Below are 23,666 nucleotides of genomic sequence, written 5' to 3' on the forward strand. Positions count from 1 at the left end.
TAAGGATGATTCATCTGAGATGATTTTCCCACTTGCTATGTTATTCCCTGGGTGGAGGTAGAATGTATGATTTAGAGTAGTTTGTCCTCATTCGCTTTTTTGTGATATTTTTTATGTAGGATTAAATATTTAAAATTTATAAATGTTCTATATGTCCTATATGAGTAGACGTACAGCTCTACTGTACAGTATTTTTGAATTCTTAACCCTAGTCTTTTACTAGAAGAGTTTTTAGGTTATAAGAACAAAAATTGTTTTAAATTGTTTAAAGACATGGTGTGATAGACATTTCCATTTGCAATATGAGAAGTAAATTACTTCAAGAACAGTTAATTTGGATCACTATTCGTTTGTTCAAAATTCTATGTAAATCGTATTCAAGGCAATTCTTAAGCAATTGATTCATCTACCATTGTAAGTATATAGTATGGCCCCTTATCAACACTATCTGTTTATTTGAGGAGTCCAAAGTTTTTCATGACAGATTTTTTTCTGAAGTTGAATTAGTCTCACTTATTTACCTTTATTGTTCACCATGTAATTGCAAATGAATTAAAAAATTCTTTAAAAAATAAAATCATTGTTAATAAACAACAGTAGCATAATAAAAACTTCAGAACAACTTTTAACTATAAATAGCTAAACAATTTTCAACTCCACTCTCCAATAGGGGTTTGAGGTGAAACAACAACACGTAAATTGGACAAATATTGTTTATTCAAAATATTTTCCGATACTGTAAAGATCTGCAGTTAGGATTATTTAATGAGATGAATATTGAGCATTTGACATGAGAAAATAACTTAATGTATTAATGATCAATAAATATGAAAAAGAAAGCTTACAATGAGTCAGTGCTGTCCAAGGGGATTACAAATACTGCAGAAGATTTAAGAAAATGAATTATAAACAATCTATTGTAAACATATTATATGAGATTTCTTGTTATAGTCAAATAAAAATTGGAATGGCTTAGGAAAATAGCATTAGATTTGTCTATTTGAGATAAGTGAATCTGAAATGTTTGAAATCTCCTTGCACTGGTCTGAACAATAGTAACAGATTACCGACTTAGTCTTAACATCACAATAAATTAACAAATAACGATACATACACTCTTTGCCTCGTTTACTTCAACAACAATAAATGCCATCAACTTAATATTCTCACAATTAACTAATAAAATATATTCAAAACTAAACAGATCTCGATGGGATGGAATAAACGAGGCAAACAGTTAAAGGAATACAACTAGCTCCATTCATAATGACGTTACAATATTACAAAATAATTTATATAGTACAAAATGGCGTCAACATTTACACGAATCATATAAATACAAAGAGAATTATCAAAATAACTTACCCCTAAACTACCTTGTGGCACATCGAATCGGCTGAAGGGATAATGCCCAACGAAAACAGAAGTCAGCAAAAGCGTGGAAAATGGAAACGAAAAGAAACATCACTGTCGCCAATGGCCGGGGAACCTTGTCCAGGATTTGAGATTTGATTGGAGAAGCAAACATTTAACCCGTAATTGACACGACAAAACAACCAAAGCAACTCCGTCAAAGGTCTAATCAGGAAAGTCACAGATATTTGAGCGCGTACAGATTAAAAACTCAAAATGGATATATTGACTGATTTTCAGTAAATGAAAAAATATGCACGTTGTTAATTTCAGAGAAAAATTATCTATTCAGATTTATAAAAAAATTTAAATTTATCATTCGCTCATTCTAGTCGAGCTTATGGTAAAGCTGATATGTAATAACAGCTGCACTTTCTACTAATATCACAATGTTTAAAGACTTTCGTCCGTTTTTCCGTAAACCAGGACTATCGAGTTAAACTATACATAAGTTATGTGTTAATGGTCTTACATTACATTAACGACGAATCGAGTAGGCCATGAGTTATTAGTTTTGTCATGTTTGATTACTTTACAAGTGTTACGTGAGAACGGTATATCCAACTATACATTGACTATGAAAACGGTATATCTGAAATATACCTGTAGCTCACAACCATTCTGAGTATTACTGGACATATACAAAATGACACGTTTTAAAGATATGAAGATTAACACTTTTGTTATTTTAGCAATAATTTGAAACATAACAGACGCGTGACAATATACTGGCGATGCGTAACATACAAAACATATCTAGTCTACTTCCATGTAGCACTGACTAACACAGACCCTGGTCTCAATAACGGTGTAACAGAAATTTAGGCCAAAGCTAACCTACTTAAAAAGCAAACGGAAACACAACTGCTGAACGATAAATCTATGCAAAACAACTATAAAATGTATAAAAAGAACGTAACAGTGCACTAGTACATAGAGTACAAAACATTGATAACAATCGGCCTCTAACAACAGTTCTGTATGGGTCCCGGGTTTCTATAATGTATATAAAATATTTCTTCTGTGTAACATGAAAAGCAATATAACACCAACATAGCAACATCAACAAGTTGAGCATGTAACAACCAACATGGTCTGATCCCTACTTTACGCCTACATTGACATGGAAGATCTAAGGACAGGCGGGCGCTAGAGAAATTGTAGTACTTCACTGAACACCACGGTGTCAGACAACCTCATTACTTTGAATAATTGCTTTTTGTTTACAGAATTATACTTATAATACTCTATTCCCACTCCTTGTTGTATTGGTTTTTGTTTAGTTTGTTTTAAATATCACAAATCAAGATCTACGATCTGTTAACAGTATTTGTTGATGCAAATTTAAATATTTGTACGTGTCAAACGATGTGGAAATTCCCTTTACAATTTTCATTGAAACTTTGATTTAAAATACTGCCTAAATAGCATAAAGGTAATCATAAGGATAGTGTAGTTATTTATTCAGAGTGAAGAAATAACTATTGATATTTTAAATAGATACTACGAGGCACAGATCAAGGCTTCGAGGGCCAAACATTGGCACTTGCAGAACGCCCAGCGCCCACTTTACTAGAAAAGCTAAGGTTTCAATATATTAGATTTATAGATACATCTCTCTCTACAATAAACCACCAACCGTCCTGCAGCTGATGTTTCTAAGAACATCGCGAGGGACGAATAAATTAAAGGATCCACGACATGGCACAACAGCTGGAAGATCGCTTGAAGAATATACACGAAGGGAAAGTGCGTACGCTCTTTGGTTTACTCGACATCGACGCCTCGAACGGTTCAATCCAGTTCCCTGGCGGTGTCCATGGGTGAGGAGCTCTCTACAGGTGACGAGTCCTCCTCTCTGTGGTCCAGGTCCGGCGTGACCCCTGGCTCGTAGCGGGCGTGAGTCCTCATGTGCCTCGTGATCATGTCTCTGCGACACGCCGCGTAGGGACACTGTGGACACTTGTACGGCTTCTCCCCGGTGTGAGTCCGTTGATGCGTCGACAGATGATCCGACCTGGAGAACACTTGTCCGCAAACACGGCAAGTGTACGGTTTGACGCCTGTGTGGAGCCGCATGTGCCTGGTCAACATGTCGCTGCGGGCGAACGATCGTTTACACACCTCGCAGAGATAAGCTTTAGAAGATGAGTCGCTGTTCTGCGTCCTGCTCTTGTGTCTCGACGCCATGTGCTTGGCGAGGCGGTCGTGGAGACTGAACATCTGACCACACACAGGACAGACGTACGCCACGTCGGAGCCTGGTGGCATCTCCTCGACGACTGGGTAGACTTCAAGGTTGTATCGGACAGCGACCGACTCCTTCGTCGTAGGCGACGCCACGTCACCTTTGACTACAGGTACTGAGACGGCGCCCCAAGGAGGAAGGACGCCGTAGGGTAGAAGGTGTGGGGGCAGGATGAAGCTGGGCTCGCTGATAGGAGAGTCCGCACTCGCGGAACTACTGAGACTCTTCATGGAGAGATCCAACGGGGAGTCTTGTGGCGTGGAGTGATCCGACTCCAACGAACCTTGCCCGTGGTGGGTCAGAGTCAGTGGGTGAGGGATGGACTTTCCGTGCTGCCGAAGAACCGTTCCTCTCTCTGGAGTTTTGTCCTTGTCGGTACGTTCCGTTTTCGCTTCGAACCACAGGGGGAGATCCGAATCGGAGTGACTTCTCCGTCTAAAATAGTCCGGCAGGTACTTAGAATGTAGGTATCGTTCGAAGCTGTACACGGGGGCGGGCACCGGGGACGCGGGGGTGAGTGGGGACACCGGGGACACGGAGTAAAACCTATCGTGAGGTAGGGGAGGCATCCCCACCCCGGAGGAACAGTGGGCGCAGGAACACCCCGGGTACCGCGGCTGAGGACTGACATGTGTCACCTCCTCGTCCGTATGTAGTTCGTGAAACTGTTTCACTTGTATTCTCGGAGGCGGAGGGGTACTTGCACTCCCGCTTTCCGCCTCCTCGTCTATACTACTGTCTTTGAGCCTTAACGGGCTGAAACTGATTTTGGGTGAGTCCGTGTTGGAACTGTGAGGACTCCTGTTGGCCGAGGACGCCGGGCTGAACACATCCTCTACCTCGTCCTCGCCCTCGGACAGCCTGGTCTGGCCGTCGAACCTGAACACGGTCTGCGGAGCCATCTGTTTGGGCGTCTTGAGCGCCGGAGCCTCGACGCACTCCTGCTTCACCTTGATCTCCGTTGTCGGGTTGTTGTTATTGTTGTTGTGGAGGGGACTGTTGTTGTTGACAGTCACCTGGGTGGCCAGTTTGCCCACTACGTCGTTGATCCTCTTCCTCTTACGTTGTTTGAAGGAGATGAAAGGCAGGTTATTGTTGTTGTTGTTGACATGGTGGGGATGCACATGGGCCTCTGCCATCGCCATCAGCAGCTCGCAGCGCATTGACGCTGCCTCTTCCTTCCTCTCCGGCTCCTACTCCTGCTGTCCACTGGCACCGCTGTCTCTCCCCTCAGCATCTCTGCACCACATCACACGCTGCCATCGGAACACCACGAGAACTGCACTAGGATAGAGGCGAAGATGTCTGCGGTGGAAGTTGTTGTTGAGCAAACGTCACACGATCTTCACCTGCAATAGAAAGCATTCATTAGAATATAAAGCGATAACATGCTATAAAATTAGAGGGAAATTATATCACGCAGCAATAACTTAAGCCAAAATAATAGACCAGCTATAACTTTTCCGATTATTGATTTATCCTCATATTTTAAAAGAATAGTCTACGTCCACACTAAATTAATTTCATGCGGCGCATAAAAAACTTCAGATTTAAATTGTTTTGTTAATTTCCTATCTATCTCATAATGAAACTTTCTACCTTGTTGTTCTTCCCTTTTGAAAGACAAATTTACAGAGCCAATTTTTAAACTAGTGAACTCTGTTATTATCACAAATTAGCGAAAACGTTACTTTAAGAGGCCCAATTAGAGATCGCACGCAGTTTTATCGCATTTTATCTGGCAACAGAGTCAAAGATCAACTTTTATTAGGCCTATCATGGTTGCGAAACTGTATCTGACTTTTAAAAATGTGTGCATGGCGTTCAATATATTTTTGTTCTCTGCTCATAATTTAACATATGCATGCAATATATTCAGATATATACAGGCGATGATCCGTAGTAATTCAAAGTCCTTTCACTATTCCTGAAGTGTGTATATTCTCTATCATGATAACAGTTCAAATAGACCTCACATCACTACTTATCACAAGGAACAATATGTGAAGAAAGAACTGCTTTTGTGCACAGTTTCCAGTAACGGGAACGTAATAACTTTGGCTTACGACCTCGCTTTGTTGAGCTTCTTACTTAGTGATACTTCTATGAAGAGTCACGTCCAGTGTTCAGGGCATGAACCCCATAAACCCGGTCGTACCCTCAGGTACGTTATCCGCAAACCTGCAGAGGAGTGGCGGTGATTTACAAGAGAACGAGCTACTAAATGTACTAAATGAGTCGGTAACTGTTCGCTCAATGCATGATGCATGATTTCAATGTGGCTTAGACGTAAGATTTGCAATAAATGGTAGAGCTGACAAGGAAAATACAGATAGATAATGTAGGTTACCCCAGACACTCCCGCGTTTCTCTTTAATGTGATGGTTCTACTACAGAGCAAAAAGGAATTACGCTATCGGAGACTCAATTACAGTAGTTACTCGGCGGTATAATACTAACCGTTACCGGTGTTTTTGTGTATTTTCCTAAAAATATCGTATTCAAAAGCCTGACAAAACAATAAATTGTGACCATTCATTGATTTATTTAGCTTACATGTTTTTATCTTTTTTCTATTGACCTACACCAACGATTTTTTAAGAGTTGGTCATAGTGTAGGTACACATCCTAATCGTGTATTGTCTTTATCAACCTGTTGGAATTTAATTTCAACCCAATGTACTAGAATTGAGATTAGGTATGAGTTAAAGCATTTAAATAACAAAAACTACAATTTTCGTATACAGTAATTAAACAACTGAAGTGTTTGATGATTATGATGGGGTGTGATTTATTTTGGATCATATTCAGTTCTACCAAGCAGCCGTGGAAGACGCTCCATTTTCTTCAAGAGATGTGTTTATCTTCAACCGTCCGCGTGTTCGTTGTCATGGCAACTGAGGTTTGATGCTTGTTTGTGCTTTAAGCTGCTTTACCAGCTTTCTTCCTACTGGTCGCGAACCTATTGGAATCATCTTGTTACCGTATTGTAAGAGGTTTGCGTTGGATTAAGCTGTGTTTAATCCTACCTGGAAGATGAAATGCGACTCGTTAATTGGAAAAGAGGCGACTTTACACGTCGTCCTACTCAGATCTTGATCCTCAGCAGCTAACAAGGATTTAATTGGTGGGGATACTAGGAATAATCTGTACGAGCTAATGCTGTTGTTTACTCTAATCCTAATATTCGGAGACTACTTTAGATGAGGTTTTAATAATACTACGAAATTATAAGGAGGATTCTTTGATATATATTGCTTCAGCCAAAGATAATGTAATTTTGATTTGTATAACAAATAGTGTCCATAAAATTGCGTAAAGTACAACGAACACAACTTATTTTGAATCATCATCTCTATGTAACTTGTAATACTTGATTACCGGTATGGTATCAAAGCCATTTGATAATTGAAAATTTTTTAAATATCTGATTTTGAAACTAGTTTCTACGCTCCTCGACGAACGATGTTTAGCAGAAAACTCCTAGTGGTAACTTGTCGATGGAGTATGAATTTTTCTCCACTTCTAAGCGGTAACTAGTTGCTAAGTGCAATTCATCCATTACCATAAGCTTGTACTAATACTTTTTTTAATCCACCACTTGCTTAACATCATTTTTTCAAAGAAATCGTCAATATAATTCCATCTTTTCCAACAGTGCAATCAAATACTATCACGTTCGCCAGAAACAAACTGCCGTCATATTTAGCATGTCATGAGTGTAATTAAGCCCAGTGTTAATCTCCACGCCTCTGGTTTGAGCGGACCAAATGAATTTCACACCCTCAGATACACGACAGCTGGGGCCAGTTAACCGCTCCCGGCCCAGAGTTGTATCTTCCTCTGTAATTATTTGATTTGCTGAATTCCTCCGGTTTCCACAGCAGATGTTAGTGTCGTGTGGTGAAACGCGAAGATTCACAAGAGTTAATTAGAATTATTACTGATCTAGAACCAGTTCCAATTATCCCGTTACGTATCGCCTTAAGATGCAGTAAAATATTGAACGGAACTATACATGCGGGTAAGTCTTATCTCGAGGCGGTTATTTGTATTGCATTCCTAGATAAGAACCTGTTCATAAGAATTATAAATAAAGTAGTTTAAGCAATTTATGCTCCTTCGTATGTAATTATATTTAAAATTGTATATACAGTAACATAGTTGTGCATTTTAAGGGGTTAAAGGATATCTTTACGACAGTCCCATTCCCATTTGAATTCCCAAAAAGTGGGAATTTCTTGGAAACCGGTCAATTTGGTCGGCACGGCGGCAAACAACAGGCTTCTTATGTGACACGTAAATCTGGCCAGGTAGTGTTTAGTTTTAATTACGGGCATATTCCATTAGAGTGGCACTGGCCGAGTGTGAGTAGGTCCTCAATTAGCACTGTGGCGCGGTGGGTGGCGGCCTGTCAAACTAACTCCTATCTTCCCGCCACACCACCTACCACCTGCTAATGGACACTGGCTTACGGACTGAGCATTATCATAATTCGGCATTTTGTTTTATGCAAATCAAACTTGTCAAGCGGCTCATTTGTTGGCGAAATAATTGACGCGGAGTCATCAAACAAGCGGGTGTATCGTTTAGACGTTGTAGCAACTATTTTGATAGAAAAGTTGACCGGTTCTCCGGTTCCCTGGGAACCGACAGGTCACGGGTGTACGCAGAAGCTTTGAACCGCTTTTGTTTGAGAAATTTAATGGATGTTGATAAAAATCTTGAACATTAATCAATGTTTTTAGCGAATTGACGCATGTTGTCGTAAGACGAGTTTTAACAAAACATTTGACAGATAACCTTTTAAATCAAAACAAGCCTGCATTGCTGATAAGCACTGCAGCTGTATTTTAACTTTTTTCTAAATCGAATGTGACCTTTAAACGATGGTTCAAAAAAATAAAATTTTTATGGAATCATAAACTAAAACGAACATGAATTGTATGTATTATTAAGGTAAACCAATGTATAATTTACTGTGGCGGAGCACCAAAATACTTCAGATTTCATAATAATTTATATAAAGATGCAAAACTTCTCCAACCTAAAGGTGAGTGAGCGTAGCGAACGAACTTCAACCAGAACGTGATTGAGCCATGCAAACGAGCTCTTCTTGAAAATGAACGAGCATTGACATAAAACCACATTAGGACAGGACGACGTCTGTCGGGCCAGCTAGTAATTTATATAAAGATGCAAAACTTTTCACAGTGCAGGTAACATGTAACTAGGATATTTTATATTAAAATATATACCAGGTTTATAAGTTTTAATTATAAAAAATGATCGTGGTATTTAGTTGTAAAAATATATAGCAGAAGGATGGGACGTATAGACTATACAAAAATGTTGTGCTATAGAGATGATTTTAGTATAGTAATAGAATTACCTGAGGTACATTTATGGGCAAAAACATTTTATTTTATTTGTATTTTATTTGGAAACGCAACGCCATGGAGTCCTTTGCTTCTTCACTAGATATATGGACTTGAGCTTCACTCCAAATTACCATCCATAACATATCCATGCATTATCACATATACAAGCGTTTGCCGATTATCGATTTATCAACACAAGCCTCCAAAATCTAACTCCCGCATTCAAAAAAACCCCACCCGGAATCACCCGGTAATTTATTATGAAACACAAAATCTTTCCCATTTAAAAACTCATTTTGAAAGAACGACAGCGATAAAAATAGCGACACCTATGGGCGCGATAGGCCTTGCGCCACGACAGTCAAACCTGACCGGGGCCTGTTTTGCAACGGGGAGCTTTGTCAACCGATTTTTCAACTCACACCACAGCGCAGCAGGTGACAGTGACAATGGTTCCACAACTTTCCACCCATTATGCAACAAGGATCAGCTGGTTTAGAGGTTTGTGACTCGTTTGGTGACGGAAAACTATTAAACAATCTGTTAGCAGTTCCAGGATTTTAATATAAAATATATATGATAAAAATATGATATGGATGTCTATACTTCATGTTTCAGACTATTTTTGACAGTTGAAGAACAGAAATAAATATGGAGAAAAACAAATATCCTTGAAAACCTATCTCAGTGTTAAGAGGTCGTTAAGTGACAGAAATCTTAAAAATACATCATATTTATATGCTTTAATACTTATGGATGTTTTGTAGCAAGAATCTATCCATTAGTTGACTAAAAAGGGATATGACAAATGTATTTTGATAATCATTATTCTTAGCTGTTAGGTGAAGGAAGATGTGTTTCGACAAGCTCTTAGTTTCTGTTAAGGATTTTGACACAAACGAAGAGGAGAAGAAGACCAAAAAAATTGATCAGGAAAATAAGTATCTGACTTAAACCTGAACTTTTAAAACAAGGGATAGAGGAGTAAACACATGCATCGGCAAACCTTCTATGTCTAAGTTCAATGGGTTTATATCAGTGGATAACGAAATCATGGAATAAGTAACAACATTATAGCATAAAAGCATAGGATACAGTAGCATTAATTGAGATTTATCATGATAATGGTTAGAATTTCTAACAAACAAGGGTTCTAGTGTAAAAGTTATAATTTTTGTTTAAGTTTATGGAATAAGTATTACCGAACATATTTTCGAATAGGAGGATATATAGTACTGTACTTTACTCTAACTTTGTGTTTAGACAGAAGTCCCTCTTTGTACAGTACACAAACACAAACAGAATCCACATTTAAAAGATAAACACCATACATTGTACGTAGAAAATTTGTTTATTCATCTAGTAATAATTTCATGTAGATGATATACTAATTATAACCAATTCCATTTAAATTCCTACCATCAAAACCACGAGTATAGAAATTATATGAATAACCCAACAGTTAAAAATCAACATAAGCGAAAGGACTAATAAGTATTTACAATGAAAATTGTAAACGATAAAACGAAACTCCACAAATCTATGTTCTGAAAGTGAGCGAGCAACGTTTGAAGTATTAAGTGGCAATATCGATGGGTCCACGAGGCATGGTGACGAAGTTGGGGGTTGGGAGGGTTGGGGGTATATAAGGGTATGGTGGTATGGGGGTATAATGTATTGATCAGCTGTAGAGGATAGTCTACGCTGTGTGTGCTCCGACCGACTGCACTGCAGTGCATCGGTGCATTTTTATTGCACTTCATTTGACCCACTTGCAACTCCGTTTACACGTGCCTTTTAGCGTTGATTTGCTCTCCTTCCGCTTTCATGTGATCTGTATGTACAATTGGTTGGGGGAAGTTTGTATACCAGTGAAGCAAATATTGTTTGAGAATAAATTGACGGTGTTTCTAAAAGTGAGTAGGCTATATTTCCACTAAATTATCAATTATTTGCCTGGTGAAAATGATTTTCGTCTTCAAGATTCTATAGTAATCCATTAATTACCAATCATGATGATAAAACATTATAATAAAAGAAATTGAATCTAAAATGTAATAAATTATGATACAATTATATGTCCTCCATAACTTCCAAATAGCACAGTAAAATACCATTATTACTTAAATAAAACATAAATTGAAGTGCATCATCGTCAGTTTGTTATTAATTAATATTTATTAGTAAATGCATTGCTAGAGAAAAACTATTGAATTTGTAGCCAACCTTATTTATATAAATTAAAGATATTGCAATTTAGCTTTGGCAAAAAAGTATGTACACACCATAGTGAGTGCTTGTTTAGATATTGTAATAGGATTAAACTTGCTATGAAAATAAATTGGTAGTGTGCTTAGAAATATATCCAAATAATTTTGAAATAAATAGCCTAGTTATTCCCCGCAACAAGCCTGTTTTAGTATACAAAACAAATGATTTAAATTATTCAAGTTATATTGTTTAAAATAGTTCATATCTGGATGTAATACTTATAAACAACCTAAGAGTTTAAAAATCTAAAATATTATTGTTCACTGTCCAGAAGATTCCCACGTTGTTTCAAGTATAGGTCGCCACATTAAAGGAAACAGTGGCTTTTTTCAGATAAGCAAGGAAGCGGTCTGAGGATAAAAGAGAAACATGTCGATATAATGCTTACGTATTCCAAAGTTTTGTTAAGGTTCTATTCTAACAACAATCACGTATAATAACGAACGCAATTTATTATTCTGTTGACGTTAAATTGTAAATTCTTCGTAACATTAAGATATTTCCGGCACACTTTTACCTTTCGTTTTTTCTGGAGGCCATTTGTAATAAAATTCAGTTAATAAATTCAAATCTTTGTGGGCAATGGTAGATTAAAAACGAACATAATTTTGTATGACCAATAATAGTATGTAGGGGTTAAAAGTTCACTTAAAATTAAACACGGGGCCAATAATTGAAGACTTCTTAACAAATTCATCGATAGTTTAGTTTCCAGTTAATTTATTAGAAAGGTAATTGATACGAAAACCTACTGAATTGAACAAAACAAATTCCATACTCTATTCCATCATGGTTTAAGGACTTAATCACATAGTAAGGTATTTAGAGTACAATAAATGTTTCAATTTATAACTATCAAAACAAATCTCATATCCAACGTCTCAAATACTCATAAAGTAATAAAAATGTATTTTTAAGAGTAATCTACAATTCATAGAAGGTTCTCCTCACCCGAATGTGTATATTTATTCTATAGTCAGACCTACAGCTCAATGTGAGGTCCACACCTCACTAACAAAGCAAATGAAATATTGGTGATTGATGGGATTCCAACCCAAATCTTCTGAACAGAAGACCTGCACTAAATCCAATCATATCAGACGATGAAACTCACGTGAACTCACACGTTATAAACCTATGTACTTTCCCCCACTTGTTACAAAAACTTTAATAAACATAACTGCGACTGTATGAAGCCCAAAAGGGGTGTAATTGGAGCAGCTTCAGTACGGAATGTAGCGGCGGTAGAGGAGGCAGAGGCAGAGACAGGTTGCTGAGGTAAATACTACCAGAGGAGCTTTTTGTGACGCGAGAAGCGGTCAGTGAACCAACTGCGACAGGTTTACCTCAGCTCAACCTTCACACACTTTTAGACTCCCCCATCCTTCACGAGCTACAACTGCCTTCAGCGTGCTGCTGGTAGCAAAGGTGATCGGTTTTTGTGTTTTTACGCCAGTGGCATTTTTTAAGCTTTGAAAGGAAACGGTTCAAACCCTGGTCTTGTTACTATCTAACGTCGTCCTTTTCGTTAGCATTAATTCATAGCCCAATGACAAATAGCATCTGGGTCTGGAAAGTAACTCGTTTGGATTCGAACCAGCGACCTTCAGATTTGAAGGCGAGCACTATAACACTCGGCTACCCAGACAAAACGGATTGGACGTTTTGTGTTTATAGAACCGAATGAATTTATTTATTTTTCTCTTCTGTCTTTTACATACTGCTGCTCGTCTCTTACTGAACCCTTCTATACATGTAGCAAGCTAAATTAGGACTTTGGATGTGTTATTGAAACAAACACTGGTAGCACCGGGAAATCGAAAACCATTAAAAATGTACGTCTTAAACAATTATACGGTGCTGTAATTTTGAACTTCGTTGAAAAAATAAAAATTTTAAGCAGAAACATCAATGTGAATAACTAAAAAAGATTTTGAAATGACGCTTGAACAGAATTAGTTTGTGGTTCGAAACAGAAAGGAAACAGGAAGAGATGTGATTGGCCAATCAGTCTCCTCGATAATTCTTATAATAGAATTATTTGTCATTTTATTCAAAACCAAAACCTTAGTTGCATACGAATCATGATGGACTATGCTATAGATAGCATACGAATCCTATGTATTGAACAACCATATTTAAAAATCGAACTATAGCGTACTCCGTTTGCAGAAAACTTCTAACATAAAAAACACATTATGCCCAAGGAAAGTGATTTGAAGTTTATAAACAACTTTCTGAGATAAAATAAACAAGGGTGTATTTCCGAGGAGGTTATTGACCTATTGACAAAGTTAAAAGCCTACTACGCAATACGTTACGGTAGCACGTAACCAAGGCGACGTAAGGGGGTGGGGGGAGGTAAACCACCCCTTCCGGCTACCCCAACAAACTTAGCCTTCTCCCAAATTTGTGATCCACCCGTAATTTGCCTAACTGTGAGAATTAAAATATTTACGAGATTTATTAATTTAATTTGATTGTGTATCAATTTTTGGTCGCTTACTAAGCTAGTTGGTAGTTTACACGATAAGAGAGTCCCGGCTTCGATTCTCCACATATACAAAACTTAAGGGGAGTCGAAAGCTTGTGGACAGCTGGCTAAAGATGGTTCTTATTCATTATTTTTAAGTCCAATTAGCGTAGATACAAAAAAATCAGCGTAGCCAATATAAGGCTGCATATAACAATGGTTGGTTACGTTTTTGTAGTTGTTACACTTGTGATTAAAAGTTCCATACCATTTTTACAGAGGCAAACTATCATCCTGAGTTATTGTAACAAATGCATCTTCATTCCTAAGAAACAGAAAACCATTAAAAAATCCTTTTCATAAAATTAAAACATCACTATTAAAAACGTTATTTATTGTTATCAGACTGTATGTTGCCCAAAATGGAAATTGGAAATGTGTATATTATATGTGATTACATTTATACTATAACCGTATAGGCTACTCATATTATATGGAACTTATTATATGGAAGAGTCCTTAAAACTACATACTTTACCAACGGCAAAATTACTTTATCTGTTTAAAAAAACTCCGGATTTTACTACATAACACCATTAGCAACAAAACCCATTAGACTCAAAGATAAAATTAGTCGAGAATCCACAAATTGACACAGCTGACATTTTATTACAACTATAAATCGGTAATTAAACGATACGCTAATTGCAAAAAGTGTGGAAGTAATCGCAAGATAGGCTGAGAAATAGCACGGAGGTGAGGTAATAAAAGCAATGTTACTGTTTTTGATGGCGGATTTATGGGGGCCCGGATGACCGGATTTGCGTGGGAGTCTCGTCGGATTCCTGACGGGATGACTCCTCGTCGGATTCCTACTTTGAGTCGCCGCCGGAGTCGGACTGATCTCGATCGCTGATAACAGTCTTCTAATTATCTTGTTTATCAAGACAAACTATGACACCGGGTATACCTCTTGTCCCTTTTGTTTCTTTTCCCGACTCCCGTATCGGACCATCTACAGTAGACTGTGGGAAAGTGTGGGCGAAGATTGAGAACTGCATGTCGCTATAGGTATCTTGGAATTGGTGTGTAGTCCAGTATAAATTGAGTGTCTTAAAATTGTTTTAGTTTGTTTACCAAACAACAACCATCATTTAAAAATTTGTGTTTTCAGAATTGATTTTAACGACACTATGCCTGATGAAAACATGATATCACTCAGGTTTAGCTGTTTTTAGTAACTGTCAACAGCCTATATTACAAAATCGTTGTTAAATTTAGCACTAGTACTTAAGTTAAATCAATTATACTGGATTTAGGTGTATATTTTACGTTACGAGTAAGGCTTAATTTGATCGTGTCCAGCGATGCTTTGGGTAAAATCAAATCAAATCAAATCTGCTTTATTTCCAAAAAATGTTTGCAATATATACATATACAAAATACGAACAATAGTGGGTATTTATTGAGGTCCACCAAGATAATTTGTGTTTGGTTTTAAACAGTTGACTGCAGTAGAAGCAGTAAGATAACAAAATTAGATGCTGTTAAAAACTGTTTGTAAAACTGTATGAAATTCTAATGCATCTTTTAAGAGCAAATGTTTACGGAAACATACAGAACGAGAGAAGCTTAAGTGATTAAAATTAAGAACTCTAACAAGGAAACAAAAAAAAAAGCAATAAGGCCATCAACCTTAAAATTATTAGAAAATTACGACCATTAACCCATATTACAGAGAAAAAAACTATCAAAATAATTAGGAGTATATAAATATTTTATCTCCCAATACATTTATTTATAATAAAAAATCATCCTTCATTCTTGAATCCCATACGAAATCACACACGTAATAAAGAAACCAGCAGCAATTTATTGGCTGAAGATTTATCTTGAAAAACTCTAAGGTAATGGATAAAAACAAATAGGGTTCGCACAAAAACAGAGACATTGTTTACTAATACATCAGAGTAGATCGTAGAGGTTATCATCCCTCGTGGTGAGGGGGGGTTGTGGGTGGTTGGGGGGGTTTTCCACGAGTAGCCCAAGTTGTCGTGTGTTGCGCTATATCGACCCGCCCGGGCCGTGGCGTTACACCCTGGAGTTCAAGGTCGCACGTGTCTGTCGACCTTCACCCCCACCCCCCGCCAACCCCTAGACACCAGACCGTCCGCACAGGATAGGATAATTGGCCACATGTAGGCAGAGGCGACAATCCACCGACCGCTATCCGCTATCAACTATCTACATCGAGATTAACCACTCGAAGATCCTACTTGTTCGTCCGACCAGATAAATCTAGTTAATTGTTTCGTCTGAAAAATCTGCTTGTTTGTCTGATTTTGTTATGAGCGTATTTGACGTTGTGCAACTTTCATCCAATTGTAACATAAAACCTGTTTTGGTGAGGTGGTTGCTATGCGTGTCCAGCACATGTTTCTCTATCATTTTTTTATCGATGCATTATACTCCTGGGGAGTATCGATGAAAACACAAGGTGCAAGTTGACATGAGGTTTTGGTGTTGACAAAAATCACGTAAAATGTAAACAAATTTGTTTATGCTTTCTACCAATTTCAAATCAACTCCCCATCAAATGCGGTAACTCGTGTCACTAAATTTATACGTAGCAAGTTTTTACTTTTGTATATCTATTTGTTTAAAGCTCTGGTTGTAATGTGTAGTGTGAGGAAATAGAGGTTCATCAAAGAATAATATTATGAACATTATTTACCTTGTTTGATCTGGATGAGAAAATTCTTATTTTATATCGTTAAGCCCGTAATCGCATCTGGATATCGGGAGGCGATTCATAAATTAAACAGCTTTCCAAACGCCTTAGGAATTTACCAATCCAAGAATGATCCGTGAATGATGAACTGTGTTTAGGCAACAACTTATTAAGACCCTCCCAGTTTATGGACGGAAATCTCATCCGTTCATCCGTATATCATAGGATTTGACAATGCGAATTTACAAATTTGCCAATAAAACGGGATTCCCGTTTTGACTCTACTACTTCTAATAATCCCTCAAGAACCGGGAGTTAACTCGATAAATTTAACTGGTTGGTCGAAACCAAAGTTAAGCTATCAGGATTTAATCCTACCGGACGGTATACACAGCGGGGATCTGGTCCTGTTGGTATTTTATGACGCTCACAACACGTGTGTGTGTGTGTGTGTGTGTGTGTAGGGCGACCCACTGACTTGACATCTGTTTTACAAACAACTGCCCAAAATTATGTTTGCTACACACGACCTAACGGTGTTTGAATCAGAGCGTCGCTCGACCTGCTTTGACGGAGTTAATTTAAATTTAACCCAAGTATCATAAATCATTAATCTCTCTAATTAACGTAGCCTACAGATCCAGGCATATTTCGTTAACTTGCGCGAAATAGCAAACTGTTTTATGTTTTTGTATAGGAATAAGTTTAGTTTTGTGTGGTAAAAAATACATAAGTATTGTGAATGTGTAGTGGAAGTGTTTTTTTAACATTTTTAACTCTTTAATATTTGTTGTGGTGTCATGCGTTTTAGTCATTTTCGGTGTTTATAGTACACGCGTTGTACTATACTATGCATAAAATACATACTATTCATAATTATACAGTTTTTAAAGGATCGTAACTAATATTTACCCGTGAAAAGTAATACATATATTTAGAATTTATCGCCAATCAATGCAATAAATAATAAATGAATTCTCGTATGCTTGATTTTTTTATATGTGAATATTTTCCATACAACAAACAGGTAAATATCTAACACTGATAACACTGTATGACCAAGTCATGATGATAGGCCTAAGTCTTTGAGTACATAAAGTAACATCAACTGGAATTACTTTATGTAAATACGTTCGCGTCACGTCGCGTAGTACTCCATGGTGCAACAGGTGCGACAGTCTCTCTTTCACCCCCTGCACCCCCTGCACCCCCTGGACCTGCTCCAACTGTTGCATCAGGGCGACGTCACTGACCCCCCTGGCTGATCAATAACCATCCCCTACCACTTTCACTCAGGGATGATCTCTTTTAGCCATGTAATTTGCTGGAAAATACTAGGGATTGAGTAAGGGTTGAATCTGTTGTGATAGTGTAAAATGGGATTTTTTTTTATTTCGGCAATTAGTTATTATTGTATTTACCATTTGCGAAAACTGTAATTATTTAGTATAGAATACAAGGAGAGTAAGATCTCGTAAGGGTGTAACCTTTTCTTACTAGTGTAATGAGATTGTATCACTCGTTTCGTCGATGTAATTTTTTATTTTAGCAACGGTAACCAAATGTTGTACAGATATAACTAAGTGAAGACAGAAAAATTACAGTGAACTAAGCCAAATATCTTCTGATAGTACTATATTGTCTAGTGCTAGTGACCTCTAGGGTGCTTTACCAACGATAGTGATACTAAACTGGTGAAAACAATTCATTCCAGTTGCCCAATTTTTCTAAGACTATTCTTGATCAAGTACAAGAGGGAAAAAATATTTTTGGACTTGGATGGAGGAACATTTTAAAATGTTAGCATTAGCATTCCAATATTACCCTGCTTTTAGGGAAAGCCTACAATCCTCGGCTGAGAATATTATCCATGGTAGTGTACATTTCTACTCTCTACAGGATCCCGTGAGTTGGAGATTCTCACACAACATCCGGAGTCTAGGGCCTACAGTAGGCGGTAGAATAGAGGAAGTGCAGCACTTGTGTTGAGCCAGTCACGGACAAACACTCTGCTTTACAGATTGGCCAGCTCGCCCACAACACGACAAATATTGACCAGACAATGGGCTTTCCGCAAACATCCAACAAGTCTTGGGACTGGTGGGCTTTGTATAGATTCTTGAAGGATTCTGAATAGATTTGTTGAGCGAATACGTTTATTTCAATACAAGAATCGTACAGAATCTGATTTAGAAATGTTCGCATCTTTGGTAAAGAGAGCATTAGAGTATATTACAGCTATTTTGCAACTGCTGTTGCACTGTTGCAATAAAAGATCAGGTAAACTTACACTGCAAAATCTTACTACGGACTCTAACAAAGTGTATTTTTAAATGTATACTTAGTCAATAAGAACGCAATTAATCTCTGTCCAATTTAAAGTTTATCAAATAGTTAGAACAGCTTTGAAATTGACAGTACAAGAACAAACTAGCTGTCGATTATCTTCTTATGATATCAGATTCAAAACATTTAGTGAGTCTTAATCCAAAACATATCCAACAATAGAATACGACTGAATAATATGGTATTTCACTGAGTTTCTTATTTATTTATACGCTTCAATTTTATTCGCTTTGAACACTAATCGAATTCAAAATTACAGATAACAATTTACGATATCATTCGCTTGGTTATAATTCAAGAAAGTCTGCTTGGATTGGTTTCTGGGTGAAAATAGCAAAACTGAGTCAAACAAAGATACTTCATTTGAATGTTATCGCATGAAAAAATACATTGTTAAACAATTGATTGTTAAAAAAGACAAAAAAATTAAAAACTCATAATTATGCATAATAAACTCAGTTGTTCTAAAAACTTATACTAGGTACAGTTATAATCAAACTATACTACAATGAATAACCAACAACACAATATGTCGTTTCATTTAGAGTTACTACGCGAAATCACAATTTTAAACGCTAATCTTTGAACACAATAGGCTACTTTGTTGAACATTTTTTGACATATTTAGGAATATTTCAAAGTCAGAACAACCCAAACAAGTTTAGACGTTTTTAGCATCTATTTAGATTTAATTAATTAGTAATGCATTACAAAAAGTTTCGAGGCAAAAACTGGCATCTGCAAATGGGGCAACACCTACCTACCAGGCTTGTAGTGTCAAAGTCGCCTCCCAGGGCTTATCACGGACAGACAGACAGACAGAAATGTGATCTGTTGTAGGCGTGTGTGGGAGTGCATCGCACTAGACACAACACACGCACGCCAACACCTCAGGTGCTCGTTTTGTACGTTAAAATGTAAACCTCAGTGATTACTAATTTTGAAATGGAAAATAGCGTATACTTGATGGAATGAGAAAAATCTAATTGTATGATGAATACATGAATAGTTTCTCGTATACTCTATGTTAAGTTTGAATCACTACTTTTTCTTGTGTAAGCAGATATATTTGTCAGAAATCCTCTATTATTACAGTACTAATATGAGGAGAGTTAAGGTACTTTATTGTAATTCAATTGATCATTATAAGTCATACTAGTTAGTGACAATAGCTTGGTTCTCTAACTTGACAATACAAATAAATTTATACTTTTATCCTGCAAGACTAACTCCTCATGACTATTTATTCTTAAATGAATTGTTTGTAAACACCCCATTATTACAGAATGTGTTTTTACGATTGAGTCTCTGTATGAGTGTCACGTTAAATCGGGACATACAGTATTGGATTCTCTAATTTTGCACTTAACGAACAAGTTAATTAGGACCACACCAATGTACGCTGTGGTTGATTCAAACTGTTGCTATGTAAAATCAAGGGGTTGAATATTGTGTAAATAAATAAGATAAAAGAATAAGTTTTTAAGTTATTGCAAAGCCACAACTTACCATTTCTCCTTCGTCGTAGCCAAAAACCGTATTATCCTATGCAATTATAAGCCACGAATACCAAATCACGGTCGATCTCTTCTCTCCGGTCCCCCACTACGCGAATCGCGTGGTTTCCATCGTTATCAGGGAAAGCTGGCCATTGGCTGTCCACGCCTTCCCCCCTCCACCTCCCCCCACGCTTTCTCATTAATTAATTAGGAGCCGTGAAGACACAAGACACCCGTGACAGGCATATCCGGCGCGAAGGACCAAAACTGTACTGCGACTGCGTAATGCAGCAGACTTGCGTACTTGCGTAGTGCCGTGCGTAAACGGCGTAAACCGGTCGTGGTCTTCCAGGGCAATTACCGCTCGTTTGTTTGGGGTTCGTACAACTGAGCGAACCGGTTTCAAGTGTTTGAATATCAATTTTGTTGATAAGTAAACGAATTTGTAAGATATCAATCGTTGAATTGTTCGTATTCGAATAGTTATTTTAAAGTCTAGAAATTTGGAAACGCATGCCGATTCGTTCACAAAATTATTATATTTTCGTCAAGAATAACAGTTAAACAAAGATGAATCTATGACAATTTGTTGCCGGTTGTTATTTAATTACACTCAATGCATGTTTTCTTTCATAGGTAATACTGTATATTTCATAGCTCATTTCATAGTCGGTATGTTATATCGCTGCAATATACTCGTAATAACGAATGTAATGTAGTGTATGCCTATTCATATTTCTTTATATTGCATCAACTTATGTATCTTTGAAAGTATAAGTATCAAAAACATAACAAACATAATATACCACAGTTACATACAAATAATCTGTATCTGCAGCTAATGGTAGAAGTAAAAAATGATCATCATGGTTTTTATATTTAAACATCAATGTTTAATTCTTCAAATTATCCATACCCTACGCTAATCGTCAATTTGATGCTTAGCAGCATAGATAAAAATATTTTTTTCAGGATACAGTAGTTAAGTTGTATGAAATTATAATTAACTTATTCTGCTTCTACGTTCAGTAAAGAGGCTACACATTTTTTTTTATAAGAGTATGCATTATTCTATTTTGCCGTTTACAATAATCCCAAAATATGGTCCGTATACAAATTACTACAAGAAATAATCAATATGCAAGTATATTAAGAATCAACACAGGTTACACAACAAAACACGTTTGTTTTGCTGCTAAAGCACATTACAAGTTGGATTCATAGAAACTCTGACACAACAGCAATATTTGACGTCAATGCTACAGAATGTCGTGTAGATGACAACTTCCGAAGGTTCAGTGTTGAGTGGAAATGTGGAAATGGTCTCGGACATTCGTGTTTCACGAACTCATCCTAATAATTACAGGTTTCGTAGTCAGGAGTGCGTTTGTAGTTTGTAGATTGTGTTGGTAGCAACACGCCAACACGATGCGCATTTGTTTTGAAAATGAAACATCATATATATTGACATTGGCGTATAAGGCACGTATTCCTCGAAATTTGTAATAATAATATTCATCATAGCATTGTTAAAAATAGACAGATGAAAAAATGACAAAGTAAAAATGTAGAGAAAATAGAGAAAGGGAAAAGTTTAAATTAAACCCTGCCTACAGGTATGAGTGTGGGTTTTAAATGTTACGTTCCGTTTTTTTTGTTTGTAAAATATTACATTTTCCCCTCTGCATGTTATGTAATTTTATTTATTTATTGTTGCACGGTGTACTCATTGGACTTGTGCTAATAAATAACAATATTTGTTAAAAGGTCGCCTATAATCGTTAAAACACGTTGTCACCTACTGTAGTTGAACGGAACTTGAAAGTTGAATGTTACCAAAATAGAAATTTTACTGTTTGTATTTTTCGATATAGGCCCCTACACAAAACAGCATTCTAGGGTCCATCCATGCAAATATTTTTAGTATTTAGTCTTATCTACAATACAATTTGTTAAAGTATAAATTGCTTAATTTCACGAGTAATGGACGAAACTCGTTTTGTAAAGAACACGATCAATTACTGTAATATGATCGATGCAGAATGAGGTGTATAGAAAACCCCGTGTCAGAGGTTTTTAGTACGTTATTTATAATGGCCATGAAATATTTATATTCTGATTATTGAGTTTATTTTAACTTCATTTAACTTCTACGTGTTCTTATACCGTAATTAAACTTATTTAATTAATTAAAAAAATTAATTAATTAATTTAATTTAATTTAATTTAATTTATTAATTTTAATTAATTAATGCATTAAGCAAAATAATGTATTAATAATTTTCGTTAAAAAAGTAGTTTCGTTCTAATAATATAAATAAGTAATCAATATCGTCTGTGATGACGTACAAACAATCAATTAATTGTAAACTGAAGCACCAATTTACTATAAAATCACGCAGTTGCATGGCAATTATTTTTCATCCTAAAGCGTAACAATACCGTAGTAATCCGAAAACAAAAAGTGTAATAAATCAAATTAAATAACTAATAATTATTAACTATTGGACCAATTTGACATGGGAAATTATATTTGTAAGATACAGTACTCCTAGTTCATCATTTACGTTTGTGTTTAGGATACAACAAAATAAAATGCTATGACCAACAAAAATACTACAGTAGTTTTGCAATATATGTTACTCACTCATACAGTAAATCTTTAACTTACTGTTTGAGTTAAAAGAGTGAAAAACTTTAACTACTCTACTTATTTAGGACTGTTTTGGAGTGTTTAAAGGACGAATTCGTTTAGACAATATCATTTTTAAATGCCGCATTAGCAAATAAACATTAATATACAACTAAATCAATAATTATCTGTAATATAAAATTTTAAGCTCTTAACAATGCTAGTTAAGGTAAATTTCAATTTATGTTACAATCAATTTAATCTGCGTGATTATTATTTCAACCATTTATATTTAAAATGCCTTATTTTAAATTAGTAAACTCATTCATTTTTATTACATTTTAAAGGCTGGCCTTTAACTCGTTGTATGGGCCAATATATCACAATTGGTGTAGAAATTATTAAATGTTAGTTTTTAGTACGTTACTACATATTCTTCGTTGTATAACATCAGTAACATGAAGAAATAAGTTATTTCATAAACTACAACTAAATTAAAATATTTATGTTTCGAGTTTTGTCATGTAACTGCAAATGGTGTTTATAGTCTTGTACCAGCATGTTTTGTCGTATAACAAGATTGTTTACATATAACAGCATTGGACCGTATAACTATTCCTTTTTATTGTATAATTTTAAGTTTTCGTATAACTGATAGCGATGTCAAACTAC

The 23,666-nt window shown here is 36.4% G+C and overlaps 1 protein-coding gene across 3 annotated transcripts in view; it reads right to left on the minus strand.

Moving 5' to 3' along the window:
• Positions 1 to 706: 706 nt before the first annotated feature.
• The window catches only part of LOC129004906 (E3 SUMO-protein ligase EGR2-like), a 38,444-nt gene continuing 15,484 nt past the window's right edge, over positions 707 to 23,666 (minus strand). For 2 of the 3 annotated variants that reach the window (XM_054433608.1, XM_054433607.1), the window contains one exon: positions 707 to 5,010. In XM_054433608.1, the coding sequence (XP_054289583.1) occupies positions 3,208 to 4,824 (1,617 nt within the window). In that variant the 5' untranslated portion in view covers positions 4,825 to 5,010 and the 3' untranslated portion in view covers positions 707 to 3,207. Of the gene's footprint in view, positions 5,011 to 20,372; positions 20,476 to 23,666 lie in introns of those variants that run through there. The other variant, XM_054433609.1, reaches the window with a different exon arrangement.

This window comes from Macrosteles quadrilineatus, unplaced genomic scaffold, assembly GCF_028750875.1.
Source record: "Macrosteles quadrilineatus isolate MER2022 unplaced genomic scaffold, UCM_ALF_1.0 Scaffold_12__1_contigs__length_5162894, whole genome shotgun sequence".
In the NCBI taxonomy this organism is placed as follows: Eukaryota; Metazoa; Arthropoda; class Insecta; order Hemiptera; family Cicadellidae; genus Macrosteles; species Macrosteles quadrilineatus.